The following is a 21,341-nucleotide window of genomic DNA, read 5'->3' as shown; positions in this document are numbered from 1 at the left end:
ATTCACTTGGTAGCTGACTCTCATCATCGAGAGTTCCACTAAGCACAAAGCAAGCAGCATTCGAGCATCAAAGAATACATAGGACTCCCTCTCTGTGATAACTCCACCTTCTCGGCTCATCCTCGAAAGTACCACCGAACTCTGTAACTCTACCCCTCATGGGTTCTAACTGGATACTCTCACTCATCACATACCCAAAAGCATAACACCTATAACAACGAGTCCTAGGCTAAGGCATCACAAATCAGGCCACTCTAGTCCTAACATATGAAATACCTAGCCTGTCTCTAGCATGCAATAATATCTCATAAAGTGCATCATGCATATCTCATAACACAAAAATAAGGGTATTTTGGGAAATCACCGTTCGGGCTCTGGCTGATTGTACACACTGCTCCTTCTTGCTTTCTCTTTGAACTTTTATTCATTTTTAGAAAATTATTTCCTTAAAACTTTTCTTACTTCCTCAGTTTGAGTCCAGATTTACCCGAAGGCGCATCTGAATCCCTCAAACCAAGGCTCTGATACCAACTTGTAAAACCGTAAATTTCAAGACAATTTTTTTCATTTAAAATAATCATTTTTTCTTAGAAACACTTGTTTAAAATCTCATTCATAGTCGATTTACAAAACATGACTCCATTTCCACTTGCATAGAAAACCAGGATCCTCCAAAATATGACTCTTTCTCTGGTGTGTACAATCAAGTCGGTGCCGTCCCGTGATACTGAAAGAAACCTGAAAAACATCACACGAAACACTGTAAGCACGAAGCTTAGTGAGTTCCCCAAAATACCCCACATAACACATATTAGCTACTCGAGGTTATAACTCTATGGGTCCGTGCACCCAAACTCTGTGAACCCTCAGGTTCTAACTCTGGGAACCTTCCGGTTCCAACTCTATAAACATGCACAGCTTAAATCACATAGAAGTAATGCAGTACAACACATCACGTACATATAGCATACAAATACTCTGATCACATAACTCTGGTTACCTACTCAAGGTAAAGTATAGTGAGAAGACTCACCTGGCAAGCAAAAAGCAGATATCCCCACACTTGAATCTCGAACTCGCCACCGCCTAACACGTAAGGCAAATACTCTCATGAATATAACTCTCGAGACTAGAATAAATCCTCTCATAACACCCTCTTATGGGTAAAAGGCTATTTTACCTTTCTCTTGGCCCAAAGGCCACATCGCTGACCAAACCCTAAAAGTCAACGGCCAACCCTTGGTCGAAATCGAAGTCCTCAGTCTAAGTCAACCCCTGAATGACCCTACTCGCCGAGTCAACCCTGTGACTCGTCGAGTTCCCATAATCAGAACTTCACTCAATCTGCGACCTAACTCGCCGAGTCACCCCGAGACTCGTCGAGTCCAACAACTCTGAGTCCACTCGCACACGACTCACCGAGTCATCCCTCGACTCACCGATTCTCGACTCAACCAGAGAATATTTGGGACTCTTCGACAAGACTTGCCGAGTCCAAATGGACTCGTCGAGTCCAAGGCTATCTTCAACCTACTCGCCGAGTTGTTCTTCCAACTCGTCGAGTTCCAGGCCATCTTCAAGCAACTCGTCGAGTCGCCCCATGTGACTCGTCGAGTACCACCGGTCTGAATCCATACAGAAGCGTCTCAGGCCATGCAATTGATCCAAAACATAGATCTAGTCTCCTACCACTCATCCATCACGTAAAGTGGCAAACTTTACGTGAATCCAAAGAGATCTAAGCCGTTTGCACATTGGGGCTAGGGTTTGGGACATGTAAGCTTCACTAAACACTCCAACACAGGGACTTTCATGCTCTCTGATTCTTCTCCCTTCCAGATCTGAGGTAGCAACCTCAGATCTAACCTCTAGACTTCCCATTTCATCCATAGACAATTTCTCACAAACCCCAAAATGAAGAAACAACATAACAACAGGTCAATAACGAGATATTACCTCTAAGTGATGCCCCAACTGCAATGAAATTCGAATCCAAGCAAAGCCCCTTGCTCCAAGCTTTCAATCTTCCCAAAATTTCTTCAACCATTACTTCTCCAAGCTCCAATCCACTCAACAATGGCGCTTCTCCGTGATTTAGGGTTTTCTGGGGCTCAAGGGGTGATAAAGAGGCTAGGAGGAAAACATAGTGATCTTTATATAAGGCTAAACCCCGAGAATTAGAGTTTTCTCCACTCAGCGCCTACTCGCCGAGTCCATTACACTGAATCGCCGAGTCGGCCACTTAACACGCAACCAAGTCACGACTCTACTCGCCGAGTCCGCACATGGACTCGCCGAGTCACTCTTTCCCAATTTACTCTTTTAGCCCTTCAACTCTACTCTTGATATTTCGGGATGTTACATTTTTCTTACCCCGACCTTTTAAAAATAAATAATAAAACTAATTTCAAAATTTGTCGACGGAGTCTAAACAAAAGTTGTAGAGCGTAGTCTCACCTATGCATGGATATAAAGAACGTCGAAAACGGAGTTCGTATGAAGAAGATATGAATTCTTGAAGTTTACTAAATAATAAATATATAAATTTAAATCAAATTTCAGTATTATCCAAAGGGGGAGTCACTGGGCTAATCCTAGTTACGCCCAGCGTAACAGCGTACGCCCAGCGTACTCGAGGACTAGGCCTCAGATCGTCCACGTCGCCCCTATGCGAAGCTATGCCCCATCTCATCAGAGCTCCGAGGCAGTCGAGGATGCGGTCACACATGACGCACGCGTACACCCATCGTAACCGCGTACGGATGCAAGGGTTCCAGGGAAATTTCTCATTTTTTCTCATCTTTCTTGAGTTTTTACCTTGTTTTTTGTGCACGTGATATCCCGAAGCCCCGGTTTCCATACTTAAGCCCCGAAGGTCGTTTGTGATCTTGAGATTCCCGAGAATCCTAAGAAAATCCGCTTTCTCGAGTCAAAGTTCTGCTCGGTTTTCGTCTCGCCTTCTTCGATCTTTCAAGTGAGTTCATACCCCTATAAACTACGCTTTTAAATGTTTGATAAATGCTTTTTATACAATATTAAGGAGGGGAAATGCAAGTAAAACACGCGGTTATTATCGTGTGTAACTTAACGATTCACTATATAAAATTTTTATCTAAGTAATCATATGTGATTCATAAACTACTACATGAGTATTCTCATATGAAATATGTATTTTCAATAACACCTAGTCTTGTGGAAATAAAACTTGTTTATATATATATATATATATATATATATATATATATATATATATATATATATATATATATATATATATATATATACATATATATATATATACATATATATATATATATACATATATATATATATATATATATATATATATATATATACAAATCAAATGCTCCATTTTTACATTACATATATGTGATCAGTTAAGTCACTTTAGTATATGAACGAAACACACTTTAAAAAACTATAATAGGTATATTTTACGAGGAAATCGTGAAAATTTACATACTAGGAACACTACATCAAAGAGATATTTTCATATAGAAGAACAAATAGATATTTTTATACGTAAATCTGTTTTATACTAAATTTTATGAGACATTTCACGTACTTTTGAGTATGCATTTTAAGTCTTGTATTATTTACCATAATCCCTTGTAGGGGAGCATGATACTTGTGTATAGATCTCTACGGGATTGACAATCTCACACCTAAGCTATTAGCTACAGCTAAGCCAGCAGGCCTGGGGTGACAAACATCATAACTTTCCAACGCCTGAAGAACGTTGATATAGGCATCCTGGTGAAGTAGCATGGTTATAAGACTCACATGGAGTATTAAAAACACATTGATTTATGGGTTTTCCAAATGCCTTAACAATTTACACATAAAACTACTATTTTAGGCATGAAAAACACTATTGCATCAAAGTTTTGGAAAAATCAAACTACGATCTACTATAGTAGAAAATATGAGATTTTCTAGGAAAATTTAACATGTACAAACCATTTTCCTTCTATTTCATATAAACATTGTCACTAAATACTTATGAACTCATCAGCTTAAATGCTGACCTACTATTTCAAAACCACTTGTATTTCTCAGGGATTCTGTAACACAGGTAAACTGCAGCTTTTGAAGAAGGGACACTGCGACGTTAGTTTAATTTCATTTTAAACATCATATTGTAATTTCTTTTGAAACAAGTACCTTTCAACAATTTAAACTTTTAAATTATATATGTTATAGTTGTATTGCTTTCTTTACTATGTGTTCAATTGTTACGGTACTACATGAAGTCATCCACCCTCGAACGTTTCCGCCGTTCTGGTTTGGGGGTGTGACAAAAACAAAGTCAGAGTTCTTGATGGAAAGAAGGTATAACCTACTTCTCTTTGGTTAAGCTCTTCAAACTCCATGCTCGTGGATATAAAGTACTCTCCCACATTGATGGAATCATACCCCCAACCAAAACAGATCATGACTATGAGTCCTGGTCTGAGATTGAAACCATTGTTCTTTAATGGATCTACAAGACACTCTCAGAAAATCTTCTCACCAGTGTTCTTGAACTAGATTCAACTCCTTATGAAGCATGGACCAGAATACATGATATTTATCTCAATAACAAAGGTTCTAGGCTACTGCTATTGAACACAAATTCAACAATTTGACACTTCGAACGATGCCCTCTCTTGGAGATTATTGTCACAGATTAAAAGATCTCTCTGATAAACTCAATGACGTTGATTGTCTGGTGAATGACAAACACCTTATACTTCAACTTGTTCGAGGCCTTGCCATAGAATATGACCCATTCGGTGCGTATAAAAATCAAACATTGCCCCCGTAATAAGCTGCTTGCCTTATGCTCCAGCTTGAGCATCAAGACCAATATGCTCGAGATTCCCTCTCTCCAACCGTTTTCGATGCTGCTATCACCCACGAGACTCCATATCCTGCTCTAATTTATCCCAATCGATGTCACAATTCTGCCCCAAATCGCAGACAATTACAGCAACGCTCATCTGCTAATGGACCTGACACTCCAAACTTAAATCAATGATAGGCTTCCTCTTTTAATCGATGTGGAACTCAAGCTAATCCACCAAGATCTTAGTGGACCAATCCTCCACAAATACCTTATTGGGTTGCTGCTCCCTGGTGTACTACACCACCTCCCTGTCCTTATCCAACTATGCTCTAGTGGGCTTCTCCATGCACCAGCCCACAAAATCGCTAAACCTAATAAACCGACCAGCTACGCACAACAAGCTCTTCTCACTATCGTCAATTCACTTAAACCAATAGAATTTGGAGCAGCTTTGAACACCAAGACCTTGGAGCTAAATGAAAATAAGTGGCACATAGATATAGGTGTAACCTGTTATCTTACTGCTGATGTAGGTAAAATCCAATCCCATTATGTGTCATTTATTAAATTTGTTTTTATTGGAAATGGAAATAGAGTGCCGGTATTAGGATCAGGCCATTCGACCTTAACCTACCCCACTAAACCCATCCATCTTAAAGACATTTTACACACACACACAGTATAATTAAAAACCTCGTTTCCATTTAAAAATTAAACCGTCATAATCTCATATATGTCGAATTTGACATTTATGGTATATCTATGAAGGACTACAAGAGTGGGAAACTATTTATGAGGCATAATAACTCAGGGGATCTTTACCCAATCAATGCTCCTGCAAATTTATCGTTTTTTGTTTCCTCTAATTCCATGTTTTGGCATAACAGACTCGGACATCCGGGTCAACATGTAATAGACTTCCTTAGTTCTAATAAACTTATTTCTTGCAAAAAACTTTATCATTCATTAGTATGTTATTCATTCCAACTCGCCAAACACAAAAGACTCCCATTCACCACTCTACATCAACAACACTTCAACCATTTGAACTCGTCCATGCTAACTTATGGACCTATCCTTTACCAAGCAAAAGTGGTCATAAATATTATCTTCTCATTATTGATGACCACACACACTATACATGGGTCTTTCCTTTAAAATTTAACTTTAAAACCTATGAAAAATTCAAAAACTTTCACAAATTCATCCAAAACACAATTCCAAAAAAACACATAAAAACTTTCCAATGTGACAAAGGAGGTGAATTTGACAACCACCACTTCCTCCAATGTGACTCAACCACCAGCCTTCATATATGCTTCTCTTGCCCACACACCTCCCATAAAGATGGGAAACATGAACGCTTGATTCGTCATATCAACGAACTCATGCTCACTCTTCTTACTCATCCTTCCCTCCCACCAACATTTTGGGTTGACGCACTACATACAACTACCTACCTTCACAACTTCTTACCCACTAAACTACTCAACTTCCACACTCCAACTTCTGCACTCTACCAACCCAACCACACAAACTCTTCCTAAGATCCACTACCTGTGTTTTCCTCGAATACCCAACCAACTATCGAGGTTACCGATGCCTTGAATTATCCACCAACAAGATCCTCCTTTGTCGTCACATTACATTTGATGAAACATCATTCCCTTTTATCCATTCCAAACCTACAAACCCAATTAATCCTTCTTAGAAACCGATCCTTCACTCATCATATATCAAAACCCTTAATCCTCTCCTCCACATACCCAACCGCTTTCACATAACCCCAACCCCATACCCAATACTGAGGCTCCAACAACTACTCATCCAATTAAAAATTATCCACCTGAAACAACCCCAGTGAATCACATATCTTACACACATCCACCCACAAAAAATGCCACATCCTTCCCCATCATATATTCCAGACGGCCACCACATCACCCATGAAACCCCCTCAGCCTACCCCAACCCATCCCATGACCACTCGCTCAAAATCCAAAATCACCAAACTAAAAACCCTATTCAACCTTCACACCACTTCCACCGACACAACCATTTCTCCCCTACCCAATCCTATAAAATGACAATGTTTGATCCTTACTGGAACTTATCTATGAGCAACGAATACAAGGATTTAATAGATAATGACACATAGGATCTAGTGCCTTGACTAAACATGCTCATGTTATACAATTTATGTGGTTATTTCGACACAAATTTCTTGTCGATAGGACTCTTGAAAGATATAAAGCACACCTAGACATTAATGGAAAATGCCAACAAGTAGGCGTAGACTGTGATGAGACCTTTACTCCCGTGGTAAACCTACCATAATACAAACCGTTCTTAGCCTTGTTGTGTTACAATGTTGGCCTATTCACCAGCTAGATGTAAATAATGCACTCCTACATGGAGACTTAAAGGAAACAGTATATATGTTCCCATCGGCGGGGTATTTCGATACCAAAAACCCAACATAGGTTTGCCGCTTACGGAAATCATTATATAGCCTCAAATAGGCCCCATGAGTCTGGTACCAAAAATTCAGAACATTCATCCAAATATGCGGATTTAAAAGCACCACCAAGGATAACCCCCTTTTGTCTACAAGCATGGACACCAAATGGCATATGTTTTACTATATATAGATGACATCGTCCTCATTACTTCAAGCGGATCCCTTCTTTAGTGCTTTATTGGTCTATTGCCTAAAGAATTTGTTATGACTGACCTCGAATAACTTCATCACTTTCTCGGTATCCAAGTTCAACATCAAAATGGTGGTATATTTCTCTCTTAAGATCAAGACATCAACGACATCTTAACCCGTGCCAACATGCAAAACTGTAAACCAAGTGCCATCCTTGCCGACACGGGCTCCAAGCTTATCCTCACTGTTGGCCAACCAATGTCTGAACCCTCCCTCTACCGTAGCCTATCTGATGCTCTCCAATATCTCACTTTCACTCGACTGGATATCACATAAGAAGTCCAAAAAGTGTGTCTCTTCATGCATAATCCACATCAACCACACTTCAATTTTCTCAAACATATTTTGAGGTATCTCTAAGGAACATGCAACTATGGTCTACACATAACTCATTCCCAATATACCAAACTTACCATATATTTTGACGCTAATTAGGGAGGGGGGTCACAAACATTGTAGTTGAAACATATTGGCTTCGTAACTTGCTTCTCGAGCTACAACTCTTAGTACGCCAAGCCAAAATCATTTATTGTGACATCTCAGCCGTTTATCTTACACCAAACCCCGTACAACACCAATGCGCATAACATGTTGAAATCGATATTCAGTTTATCCGAGAAAAAGTACGTATGGGTTCTCTTTGAGTTCTCCATGTTCCGGAAGGTTAATAATATGACAATATCTTTACAAAAGGATTACCACGTCAACTTTTCACTCGCTTCCAATCCAGTCTCTCCATCCGACTAGCTACAGTTTCGACTGTGGGGCACTATTATAGAATATATCTCCATATATATTTTTATTTATTTTATTTATTGTAAAATGATAGTGATTAGCCATTTCTTAGAATAACTCTATGTGAGTCCCTGTAATCTCTCCTACACCTGTTGCACATATAGATGGCTCCTCATATCAATAAGATCATCGAGATTCACATAATTACAACGACGTCATTATAAGTTGTACCCATAGCTTCATAAATTGTACTACATGCTTATATGAAGAACATGTTCGAAATTCGTAGGTGAAAACATGTTTGAAAATTATATTCAACGAAGAAAATCTTCGCAACTCATAGAAAGAAGGGACAATAGCCAAAATTCTAACCAACTTCCCTATTTACTTCCCACTTAATAGCCAAATTTCTGCAACTAGCCAAAAATAGCTAAGAAAACCATAGATAAAAAATTGCAACTACTTTATGGATGGCCTATGGTTCGGTGGTTACATATAATTATTTTTTTCATTTTTACATATGAAAGCATAGGTGAAAAAATCAACTATGATATGCCCTCTATAATCTACGGTATCACAAACTGTAGATGAATTTGAAAAAAAAAAAACGGAAACAATAAGTTTCGGAAGTTACCTATGGTGTACAAGTTTTTAATGCACAATTTGTGCATTAACAACTTGTACAGTAGATGACTTATGAAACCTACGGTCTCCGTTTTTTTTTTACATTATATACAACAAAAAGCAAAAAAGAATGGAAGAACACGAGAAAATAATTGATTGTTGTTTGGACCTGCCATTGAGAGAGTTTCTCTACTCTCAGAGAATGAAAAATTACTTAAAACGAAAATTTCAAATTTATATATTTTGGGCTAATGGCAAGTGGAACATTAGATGGGTACCAAAACAATAACCCAATGCCATTAAGCAGTAGTTCATTTAAAGAGGGTTATGACCAAACCGTAGTTTTCTCCCTGAAAACAATAGTTTTCGCTAATTACCTATGGTTTTTATGGTTACTTTTGGTTAAAGGCTAATTCTTGGCTATTAAGTGAAAAGTAAGGAAAAATGGTTAGATTTGTAATTGTCTCTAAAAGATCAAGTTTCAAATTCAGACTTTCAAACTACTTTTCAGATATTCATAGGATTTCGGAACTTCATATGATTTTTTTCCCAAAAAACAATTTATAAATTTGTTTTTTGTCAAAAAAAATAAAAATAAAAAAACGAGTTCGAAATTAGAAAGGAAGTTCGAAAATAAGGATTTTAAAACTCCATGTCCAGTTTTTTGTTTATTTTAAATGTTATTATTTTGTGATAGAGCTTTACAAAACATGCTTATTTTGGTAAAAACCACTCAATTAATACATTTCAACATTTCTAAATTATTGTTGAAAATCAAACATTTTTCGTTGTCAAAATTGCAAAAATGGTCCCTAAGGTTGGCAAATTTATATGATTTTGGTCCAAAACAAAATGTTGGTGCACCACTGGTCCAAAATTGTATCTTTCTATTGTTTTTGGTCCCTCACACTAAATTCTATCCATATGTATCGTTCCTTGCAATAAAGACGAGAGTATTTTCGTCATTCCTATTCTACGTCACTGTTTACCACCATATTGGAGTATATATACAGTTAGAGTTAATGACCATTCACTCTCTACCTACTAAACCCACTTTCTTAATCAAAAAAACCCTAATAGTTCCTTAAACTCCTGCATCTGATCATCAAATTCAATCGTAAGTTCGAATCCACTAGTATGCTCCAAATGTGGGAAATCAAACCAAAAAATAAGGGTTTTTGATGCAATTCAGATTTATGGTAGTGTAGTATGTTTCTTATATATTTGTTTTAAACAATAAAAAGCTTTTACAATCAGTATAAAGTAATGTTTTTTTTTTGGTTTGGTTCATGATTTTTTATAGAAGGATATCCCATCATGTTTAATATCGAGCTCCATCATGGAGGGAGGTTCACAAATATCCCAAGGATAAGCTTCATTGAAGGAAAATTAGACAGTGTTGACTTGGTAGACATATATGAGTTCTCTCTACATTAGTTGGACGAGGTGATGTTAAAGCTTGGTTATATGGTACCACCAATCATTTACTACCACTATGAACTGCCAAATGGAGATTTGGAGTTTGGTGTTAGAGCTCTAAGGAATGATGTTGATGTACTTAGTCTTGGAGAGTATGTTGAACATAATAACATCATCAAGGTAAACACTAAAGATAATGAAACTATGTTACTTACATACTTTGTGTCTCAAAGAGTTAAACCTATGGTCATAATTGAGGAAATAGTAGATGATCTGCCCATACCAAAATCAAGTTCACCAGTGGTTTGTTTGCATCATGTAAACCAAAACCAGGAAGAGGTCCCAAATCTTGATTTGATTTTGGTAAGGTATGAGACACCAAAATACAATAAGAATAAGAGATTGCAGTTAGTTAAAGGAAGTCAATCAAGTAGTAAGAAATTATGTTTCAACTTGGAACACATTGCAACTATTAGTGATCAAGATGCACATGTTGAAATTGCTAATCAAGGTGCAACTATTGGTAATCAAGATATAGAATTTCATGATCAAGATACAGAAGTTCATGATCAAGGTGCAACTATTGGTGATCAAGATATAGATTTTCATGATCAAGGTATAGAAGTTCATGATAAAGGTGCAACTCTTGGTGATCAAGAATCAAATACAGAAGTGTATGATACCTTTTATGACTAGTCATTTGAATTTGAAGATTTTAATCCTTTCTTTGGGAAATATACTTATAATGAACCTAATGATCATAGTATAGGAGATGGTGCGAGACTTGGTGAAGGTCAATTTGAAGTGAATGAGTTAGGGAGGGGGGGGTACTAAAGGGAGCGAGGAAGATAATGACTTTCTTGAAGATGAATAAAATTATGTAAGTGATGTTGAGGTGGACATGAGTGATTTCTATATGAATGTTGATCTAGATTTTGAGTATGTTGATAGAGGAAACGGTGTTGAGGGTATTGGTGAAAATGTTGATATTGAAAATATTAAAGATGTTGAAGTAATTGACAATGATGAATGGGACTACTTGGTAAGTTCATGCAGTTACTTTTCAAGTGGGTCAAAATTGTAAAAGTAGAAAGGACATTAAGGAAAAACTCAACAAACTTTCCATTGAAACTAGAAGGAATCTTGGTTTTAAGAAAAATGACAAAATAAGGCTTAGGGTTGTGTGTAAAGGTAATGCACCTGATGTAAATGTAAGTATGGTAGGTAAGGGTAATAAAGTGAATTGCTCTTGGTCAATGCAGACTGCAAGGTCAAAAGATAGTAATTATTGGCATGTGAAAACTTTACAATATCATAATCCAAAAACACCCAAAATTCCATGCAACTACAAGTGTTCCTAATTCCTAAACCCTAAATGAAAAATACTCAAACCACCACAAATAGTAACCAACTTGCAAACAAACACATCTTCAGTTTTGCCACTTGATAGTTTGCATTGTTGATATTTCTACATAATCTGGGTATTATCATCATAGATCTTGCACACATTGGAGGATCAATCCATCCTAAGAATCTATATCTAGAACCCTTCAAGATAAAAAAAAAAAAAAAAAAAAAAGAGAGAGATAAACATGAGGGTGATTTTCCAAAATGAGGGTAAGATACCAAAATGGAACACTTAGCTATTGAGGGCAGGAAAGAAAACTCCAACCAGGGTTTGCTGATGTCGAAGAGGTGCGAACCACCGCAACCCTACCACAGAAACACATCACCATTTCAATTGTTGATGTCTAAGAAGTTGCGAACACAAAGTATGAGTAGGGAAGAATATGAAGCTCGTGAAGGTTGAAGATGGAAGAGTGAGGTAACGAGCTCCTGCTTTTATTTTGAATAAGGTTGCAAAAACGGTCCCTGTAGGTGGAAAGACGAAAATAACCTCGTCTTTATTGCAGGTAACGGCACATATGGATGGAAGTTAGTGTGAGGGACCAAAAATAATATAAATATCCAATTTTGAACCAGTGGCACACCAACATTTCGTTTTGGACTAAAAGCAAATAAATTTACCATCCACATGGACCATTTTTGCAATTTTGTCCTTTTCATTTACTTGTTGGGTTTCTTGAAAGACAAATGGTTCGTCCCATCAAATTTGACGGTTTTGGTATAGGGTGTCTTTGTTCCCTCAATTTGTCGTGTTCTCTCAATGATATTTTATCTTGAATTGGTGGTGGAGGCTTAAAGTGGGTGCTAATTCTCTTTTAGCTAAATACAATATCCATATTTCACAATATTAGATGCTTTGATGGAATCATTAAAAGGTACATGGTTTGCCATTTAATAAATAAGTTGAAGTGGACTTTCTTGAAGCTGGAATTGACTTTCAGATATGTTCTCCAGCAAACAAAGAGAAGTAGAAAATGTAATAACATCGGAACCTTTTTGCTTTGATTTAAGAGTAGTAATAAATAACGAGGTAGAAAATGTAATAGCAAATTGATCAAGTCTCAGTTGTGGTTTTAAGTCTTAATGCTTTAATTCGAAACATTATACTTGGTGGTCCAAACCAGTTAATGCAATTACATGGAACCTTTTTGCTTGTAAACAGAAAGATATAGAATGAGATATCATTTCTTCATTTTTGTCTGGTCAGACATTCACTTCTTTCTTATCTCATATCTGTCCCACTCCATACAGCTTCTTTCGGGATGTGAACCTTCATAAAGATGTTTACTACCTAACCATCCTTCTATTACATCATTGAATGATATATAGATATGGATTTTTGCTATGTTATCCCTTATAAACATGTAAATAACATCAACTTCCTGTTTATAATAATTGGTTATAAACGACAATGACTGTAGCTATTAAGATCTCTCCCACAAACTATTATTCTGGTAGTCTTCTTCTCATGAACTTATATATATATATATATATATATATATATATATATATATATATATATATATATATATATATATATATATATATATATATATATATATATATATATATATATATATATATATATATATATATATATGTCTTAACTCTTGTTTGCTCTTGTTGTCGTTTGAATTTATAAACTACTTTGATATATTTATTTATTCTCATCGAAACCTCATTACTTTTCAAAAAATTTAGTTATGAACAAAGAAAATTCTCCGTTGCATATTTATATTTTTGCAAGTATATCAACTAGTTAATTGGATCGAATTCTACTAAATCAACTAACACAAATAGTCAATTCTAACGAACATGATAAACTAAATAGAATTTAAATCGAATAAGGAATTTAAAATATTATTGATATTTTTAGTAGTTAACTTGATTAAAATCGAAAGGAGAGAAAACGATAAGTCATAGTCTCGTATAATAAACAAAGCATGCGATCTTAAGGATTGTAAGATTTTTTATTTTATTTTTTTGAAAAAGAGTGATTGAAAAATATAAATATTTATTTGAGTTATTACATAACAAACGGTCAAATATAAAAGGTCCAACGGACCACATCATGAAAGACATATTCCAGTTCATGGGCCTTGTAAAAGGTTGTTCAAATACTTGTTTTCATGACAATGGAAGGAAAGTGATGTAATAAATCCGTCTTTAATTCATAAATCCGTCTTTAATTCATACCTACTATAGAAGTGGTGATGCATCGAGTAAACATCAATTTGGTATAATTAGTTTGGTGAAATTATGTTGTTATCAGACAAAATAAATTAATATTTTGAATTAATTATTAAAGGTCAAAAATAGCAAAAGAGAACGATTGAATACTCAATATTATGGTTAAATATCCAATCCTTATAATTAACGTAAACAGTCTGGCAATTTAATATTACGATTTAATTGTCAAATTGTTGTGAATAATAAATTTATTATTTATTATTAGAGTACCAAGTTTCATCCATGATTCATATTATAATTGGTGATCAAATCTAATTATAATCATCATAAAATAAGATTATCTCGTTATCATACGAATTAAAAAAACAAAGCAAAAAAAAAGTAAAATTAAAAAAACAAAGCAAAATAAGTAAAACCAATATAAAGGCTACATATTTTTTATTGGTAACCACATAGAATGACACATTATTGGTAACCAATTTAAAAAAACAAAGCAAGAAAAGTAAAATTGTTATCTCGTAATCAGATCTAATTATTGGTAACAACATAGAATGACACATATCCCTTAAAGTTTTATATATACCGCAATGGCTGTAAGTTGGAATATTGAACCTGTTGAAGTATATCACGTTATCTTCTTATCTAGTTTTTATGTATTTGAATGTAATGCTTATCTCTAGTTTGTTTTGTAATCTGATAGTTGTAATCTGATTCAAACGGATCTCTGATGTATAGATACCAACATTGTGATTAATGAAAGAGAGATTAAAAATCAGCTACACACTTGTGTCGATTATTTCATGGTATCAGAGCGGGTTTGTACACAAACCTAAAAACATGACGGGAAAAACAGGAGAAACACCTGGAGAATCATCGACTCCCAAAATTGAGTCTACTTCTCCCTTCTATCTTGGTCCTCAAGACCGACCTGGTGATTACATCACGCCGACCAGACTACGTGGTGATAATTACGATGACTGGGCGGGAGATATCCAGATGGCTTTGGAAGCACGAAGAAAATTTGGGTTCCTACATGGTACAATCACTGAAAGAACTCCTCCGGTCACAAAATCTGATTGGAATACCATTAATGCCATGATAGTGTCGTGGATTATGAACACGATAGATCCTGAAGTAAAATGCTATCTGGCGAATCATAGAAACACGAAGAAACTGTGGGATACGCTCAAGTCCCGCTATGTTGTTGTTAATGGACCAAGAATTTAACAGCTCAAGAGTTTGATCGCCAAGTGTGAACAAACAAAAACAATGCTGGTGTTGGAGTACATTGGGAAACTCATGGCGTTGTGGGAAGAACTTCACAAGCATGAACCGGTGATTACATGTACCTATTGTGATGCTTGCACTGCTGGAACCAGACATGAAGAAAAAAGAAATACAGACATGCTCCATAAATTTCTTATGGGGTTGAACTCTGATTACTTCTCTACCTTACGTACAAATATACTTTCGCAAGACCCGTTACCATCACTTGACAAAGCATTTCAATTGGTAGTGAAAGATGAGCGTGTAAGGACTGCAAATATGGCCATTGAAGAAAAACCTGCTGATGTTTTGGGTTTCTCTGTTCGAACGAACACCAAAGGAAGGGGGCGAGGGGGCAGACAGACAAGTCATCTCTTCTGTGTTCTCACTGCAAGAAAAATGGGCACGAGGCGGCGAATTGTTTTGAGTTCGTTGGATATCCAGAATTGTGGGAACAGGATAGAAGTAAGCCTGATGGTGGAAGTAGAGGTAGCAGATCTGGTGGACGTGGAAGAGGGTCGGCACGTGCAAACGCGTTGACTACAAACTATCATCATGGATTAGGAGGTAATACAAGTTCATTTCCATTGCTTTTCACCGCTGAGTAGTGGAAGGCACTCACAGGTTTAATGAGCACCTCAAAAATCCCTGAAGAACGATTACATGGTACGTTGCAAAAGAGACTTTGGATAATTGATTCTGGGGCAACCCATCATGTTACAGGAGGATTTTCTTGGCTTCATAATGCTCATAAAATCTCAAGTTTGTTAGTAGGACTGTCGAATGGTAGAAAAGTTATTGCTACCCATGAGGGTAATGTGCACTTATCTGACAAAATTACCCTAAAAAGTGTTTTTTTGGTTCCAAAACTGAATTACAATTTGATCTCAGTTTCTCAACTGAATGATGATATGAAGGGTAGTACATTATTTAATTCTTACATGTGTGCTATACAGGACCGGTCGAGGAAGCTAATTGAAACGGGAGTTAGATGGGACATACTATACTACTTTGGAAAAGGCAACTCTATTCAGCATGTCTCAGTCAATCAAGCGTCATCCTCATCGAATCTTGAACTTTAGGATAGAAGAATGGGTCACCCCTCAGAAAAAGTGGTGAAATCTCTCATTCCTACTAGTAGTTTGCAGGGTAGTTTGAATAAAGCATGTGAAGTCTATTTTTGGGCTAAACAATCTAGAGAAAAATTTCCTTTATGTAGTAATAAAACCAGTAGAATTTTTGAAAAAAGTTCATTGTGATTTTTGGGGACCATATAAATATTCTTCTAACTGTGGTGCACGCTATTTTTTAACCATAGTTGATGATTACTCGCGCGCTGTGTGGATATACCTCTTGATTGACAAAACTGAAAATTTTCAAATGTTCATGTCATTTGTTGCAATGGTCCATAGATAATTTTCCCAAAAGATCAAGATTGTTCAAAGTGATAATGGTATGTAATTTAATTGTTTAATGAATTATTTTTTTACAAGAGACATTATTTTTCAAACCTCCTGTGTGGGTACTCCACAACAGAATGGTCGTGTAGAACGAAAACACAAACATCTTTTAAATATCGGACGAGCTCTCATGTTTCAAGCTAATTTGTCTGTAAGTTTTTGGGGAAAATGTGTGCTTACCGCCTCTCACTTAATTAATCGAACACCATCCCCATTACTAGACAATCAAACTCCTTTTGAGATCCTGTTTGGTACTTCGCTATCTTACTCTACCATCAAAATCTTTGGGTGTTTGTGTTTTACTCATAATCAAAAAGCTAAAGGTGATAAATTCGCGAGTCGTAGTAGAAAATGTGTCTTTGTTGGATACCCCGTTTGGAAAGAAAGGATGGAAACTTTATGATTTAGACACTAAAACATTTTTTGTCTCTCGTGATGTGAAATTTTTTGAGGATATATTTCCTTTTAGTGATTTGTCTATTCATTCTAAAGATCAGCCACCTACACTTCATGACCTTCCCAATTACTTTGAGCCTCTGGAGAATGCCTCAAATGACAGCTCATCGACACAAGCCATACCTGTTAATGAGTCCACATCGGTGTCTGAGCCCATTTCTACCATTAATCCCACAATGAATCTTGAGCCCATATTAGATCCTATTCCTAATTCACCATTGGTGACATCTGTTCCACCATCAAACACTGAACCTCCAACGGGAAGAGGGTACTGCGAGAAATTTCCGTCGATACTTCTTCATGATTTTGTTACTCACACCAAATTAGTCAAATGTCCATCCCTTCCTTGCTCGTCTCCATCGGCAACCTCGGGTACTTTTTATCCTATTTCTCATCATATAACTTGTGATAAGTTTTCTCCTACATATCAGAAATTTATTGCTACACTCGTGGCTAGTCAAGAACCTAGATCATTTAAGGAGGCCATGCAACATGATGTTTGGAAAGCTTCTATGCGAGAGAAGATTCGTGCACTTGAAGATAATGGTACCTGGATTTTGACTTCTCTCCCACCTGGGAAAAGAGCCCTTGGTAGTTAGTGGGTTTACAAAATTAAATATCACTCTAATGGTGAAATTGAGCGATATAAATCAAGATTAGTCGTCTTTGGTAATCATCAGGAAGCGGGAGTTGATTATAATGAGACATTTGCTCCGGTTGCCAAGATGACGACAGTGCGGGTTTTCCTAGCCGTGGCAGCATCCAAGAAATAGGAACTTCATCAAATGGATGTTCATAATGCCTTTATCCACGGGGACCTTACCGAAGAAGTTTATATGCATCTTCCACCGGGTTTTCAAATCCCTAACAAAAATTTGGTAATGTCGATTACAAAAATCTCTCTATGGCTTAAAACAAGCTCCTCGTTGTTAGTTTGTGAAGCTTGTAAAATCTCTTAAAGCATATGGTTTTCGTCAGCCTTACTCTGACCATTCTTTGTTTACACTTACTCATGGTGACACTCAAATTAATGTCCTCGTTTATGTGGATGATCTTATAATTTCGGGTAACAACTTTGTTGCTATTAAAACATTTAAAGGCTATCTCAGCAATTGTTTTAAGTTGAAAGATCTGGGTTCCCTTAAGTACTTTCTCGGTATAGAAGTGGCTCGAAGTCCCCAAGGTCTGTTTTTGTGTCAATGTAAATACACTCTTGACATTGTCAATGAAACTGGTCTTTTAGGGGCAAAACCTACGAGTTTTCCCATTGAACAAAATCATAAACTTGGTAGGGCTCATGGTGCACTATTAAAGAATCTCGAAGCCTATCACCGACTTGTTGGACGACTGATTTATCTTGCTGTCACACGTCCAGATTTGGGCTATTCGGTACATATTTTATCTTAATTTATCCAGGCTCCTTGCATTGAGCATTAGGATGCAGCATTGCGAGTGGTCAGATACCTTAAGGGCACTCCTGGACGTGGTATTCTATTGCATTCGGACAATACTCTTTCTCTCCAGGGATGGTATGACTCGGATTGGGCGGCATGCGCCATTACTAGACGATCTCTCATAGGGTGGATTTTTTATCTCAGACATTCTCCAATTGCCTGGAAAACCAAGAAACAACACATAGTTTCCCGCTCTTCTGCCGAAGCAGAATACCGGTCCATGGCTGCTATCACATGTGAATTTAAATGGCTAAAGGGTCTACTTCTTAGTCTAGGAGTCAAACACCCTCAAACAATTACTCTATTTTGTGATAATCAGGCGGCTCTACATTTAGCAGATAATCTTGTGTTCCACGAAAGAACTAAACATATAGAAATAGATTGTCACTTTGTGTGTGATGCTATTGTTGACGGTCTAGTGGCTCCATCGTATGTTCACACATCGGAGCAACTGGCAGATATTCTAACCAAGGCACTTGGCAAAACTCAGTTTGACAAATTGGTGGACAAGTTGGGCATTTTCGATCCTCATGCTCCAACTTAAGGGGGGATGTTGAAGTATATCACGTTATCTTCTTATCTAGTTTTTATGTATTTGAATGTAATGTTTATCTCTAGTCTGTTTTGTAATCTGATAGTTGTAATCTGATTCAAACGGATCTCTGATGTATAAATACCAACATTGTGATTAATGAAAGAGAGAATAAAAATCGGCTACACACTTGTGTCGAATATTTCAGAACCCTTAGATTTGAAGCAATTATTGTTTGTTCCAACAATAGTGGAAGAATCCGACAATACAATGTGAATACTTGGAAGCATGAAGAATGTGAAGTCATAGAGAGAAAGCGAGCAAGGCAAATGTCATATTTTGATGTGTAGAACACGACCCCAGGAGTGTTATATTGATAGTCATTGAAACCATGTGATCTTGTTAAAAATGTGGAACTATGATGACGATAATGCTATAACATGTGTCACTGGTTTGATCGAGTTTAAACGAATCCACAATGCATTGCTTTCCATGAAACACAGTTTCTGGTATGCATGTGTGATTTGCCTATTCTTTAACATGTAATAAATCCTATAAAGGCATAAGGAGAGAACAGCTTTATGAACCCACTCAAGGTTCTTCTCCCTACCTATACCTATGTAGGATAAAGATATTTTACCAACTTGTAAATTAACCCTTTAATTTTACAACAATTCCCTTACAAACTTGGCAAGATTCCTTTCAATTAGAAATATTAGGTTCCATGAGGACTAAAACCTAGTTTAATATCGAAAAAAGAAGTAGAAACCAATTTAATGGTATTCTATGGATTTATAATTAGAAGCTTGTAACCTCCCCAGTTTACATCTACACATTACCTTCCATATTTGTGTCATCACTAACCACATATATGAACATGTGTTATAAAGCCTCTTCATAGCCTTTTAGAAGATAAACCATTAATGTTTATTTGAGGTGGTAAAATATTTAGACCCTATAGACAAAGTTTTACACCATCTTCGGTGCTTAGATGACTCCAAAACATTGTTAAGAGTATTATTTCAACCTCATTCTTAGTAATGATGTACTATTACATCTCATGTATATCTATCATCATTGCTTGTACCTTATATAATTAGTGAATATGTTACTACCCTTTAAACTTGTAAAATTAGGAGGAGTAATGTTAAGTCGGGATTTCACCAGTAAAAAAATCTATTGTAGTTTTAGTCTTATGTCTCTCATGGTAGTTCCAACCAGATCTCTTTATAGAAAAGTTTGATGGTGCCACATTTAATCAGTTTTCTTATAAAATTATGTCAAAGATCAATGTGTCTTAGCTTCCTATTATACATATCATTGTATGTACTAGGCAATGTCACCTTATTTTCATAGTACATGGAACGACATTTGAATATCCTATAAACAGATATCAAGATTAGTTCTATAATCCCCATTGCTTATTTACATTATGTTGTTAGGATATTAAGCTCTGTCTCCATGGTTGAGTGAGGTAGACATGAGTGATTCTTGGTCAACAAATAGTTCATCCAACTAATGTATAAATCTAACCACTTTATAGATTTAGAATCACATATGTGATCTATCCAGCTGGTCTCATAATACCTTTTAGTATACCAGAAGTATATGTATGTTAATTCAAGATTACTTTTCCTTTTTAGGTACCTTAACATTGTACGCATTGCCTTCCAATTCTCCATATTTGGATTGAAAATATTTTGACCAAATTTAATTATAATAAATACGATGTTAGGTCAAGTGTAGTGCATGGAATGTAGTATGTTACCTACTAAACTCGCATATTCTAGTTGAGCCATTTCTCAACCAATTAAACTCGCATATTCTAGTTCAGCCATTACTCAACCAAAGTGCACATTAATTTTCACACTTGAATCAAAGGAGTTTTGAATTCATTAATGTTCAAATGTTGAAAGGAGATTTTAACGGACCAATCCTGTCCCGGCCTGTTAAAAATATAACTTCAAAAATAAAGTCAAAATTAGCCAACGGAGTTTAAACGAGAGTTGTAGAGTACATCTCCACCTACGCGTGGATAAAAAGAACGTCAAAAACGAAGTTCAGATGAATGAGTTACAAATTATAATAACATATTTACGTATTAAAATAAAGTATAAATCATATATGCGTACACACACACACACACACACACACACATATATATATATATATATATATCATTAGAAAGGTATCGACGATACGGTCACTATAAGACTAATGTTGAGTTCTTTCGATA

At 36.3% G+C, this 21,341-nt stretch overlaps 1 protein-coding gene across 1 annotated transcript; it reads left to right on the top strand.

The window, feature by feature from the left end:
• The first annotated feature begins 14,774 nt into the window (after positions 1 to 14,774).
• On the top strand, positions 14,775 to 15,164 carry LOC145045781 (uncharacterized). The gene has a single exon (XM_078994100.1). The coding sequence runs from the start codon at positions 14,775 to 14,777 to the stop codon at positions 15,162 to 15,164; it is 390 nt and encodes a 129-aa protein (XP_078850226.1).
• The last annotated feature ends 6,177 nt before the right edge of the window (positions 15,165 to 21,341 follow it).

This window comes from Lactuca saligna, chromosome 5 (genome assembly GCF_052625555.1).
Source record: "Lactuca saligna cultivar CGN05327 chromosome 5, ASM5262555v1, whole genome shotgun sequence".
Lineage (NCBI taxonomy): Eukaryota > Viridiplantae > Streptophyta > Magnoliopsida > Asterales > Asteraceae > Lactuca > Lactuca saligna.
The sequence above is the reverse complement of the archived record's forward strand: the minus strand, read 5'-3'. Positions and strand labels throughout refer to the sequence as shown.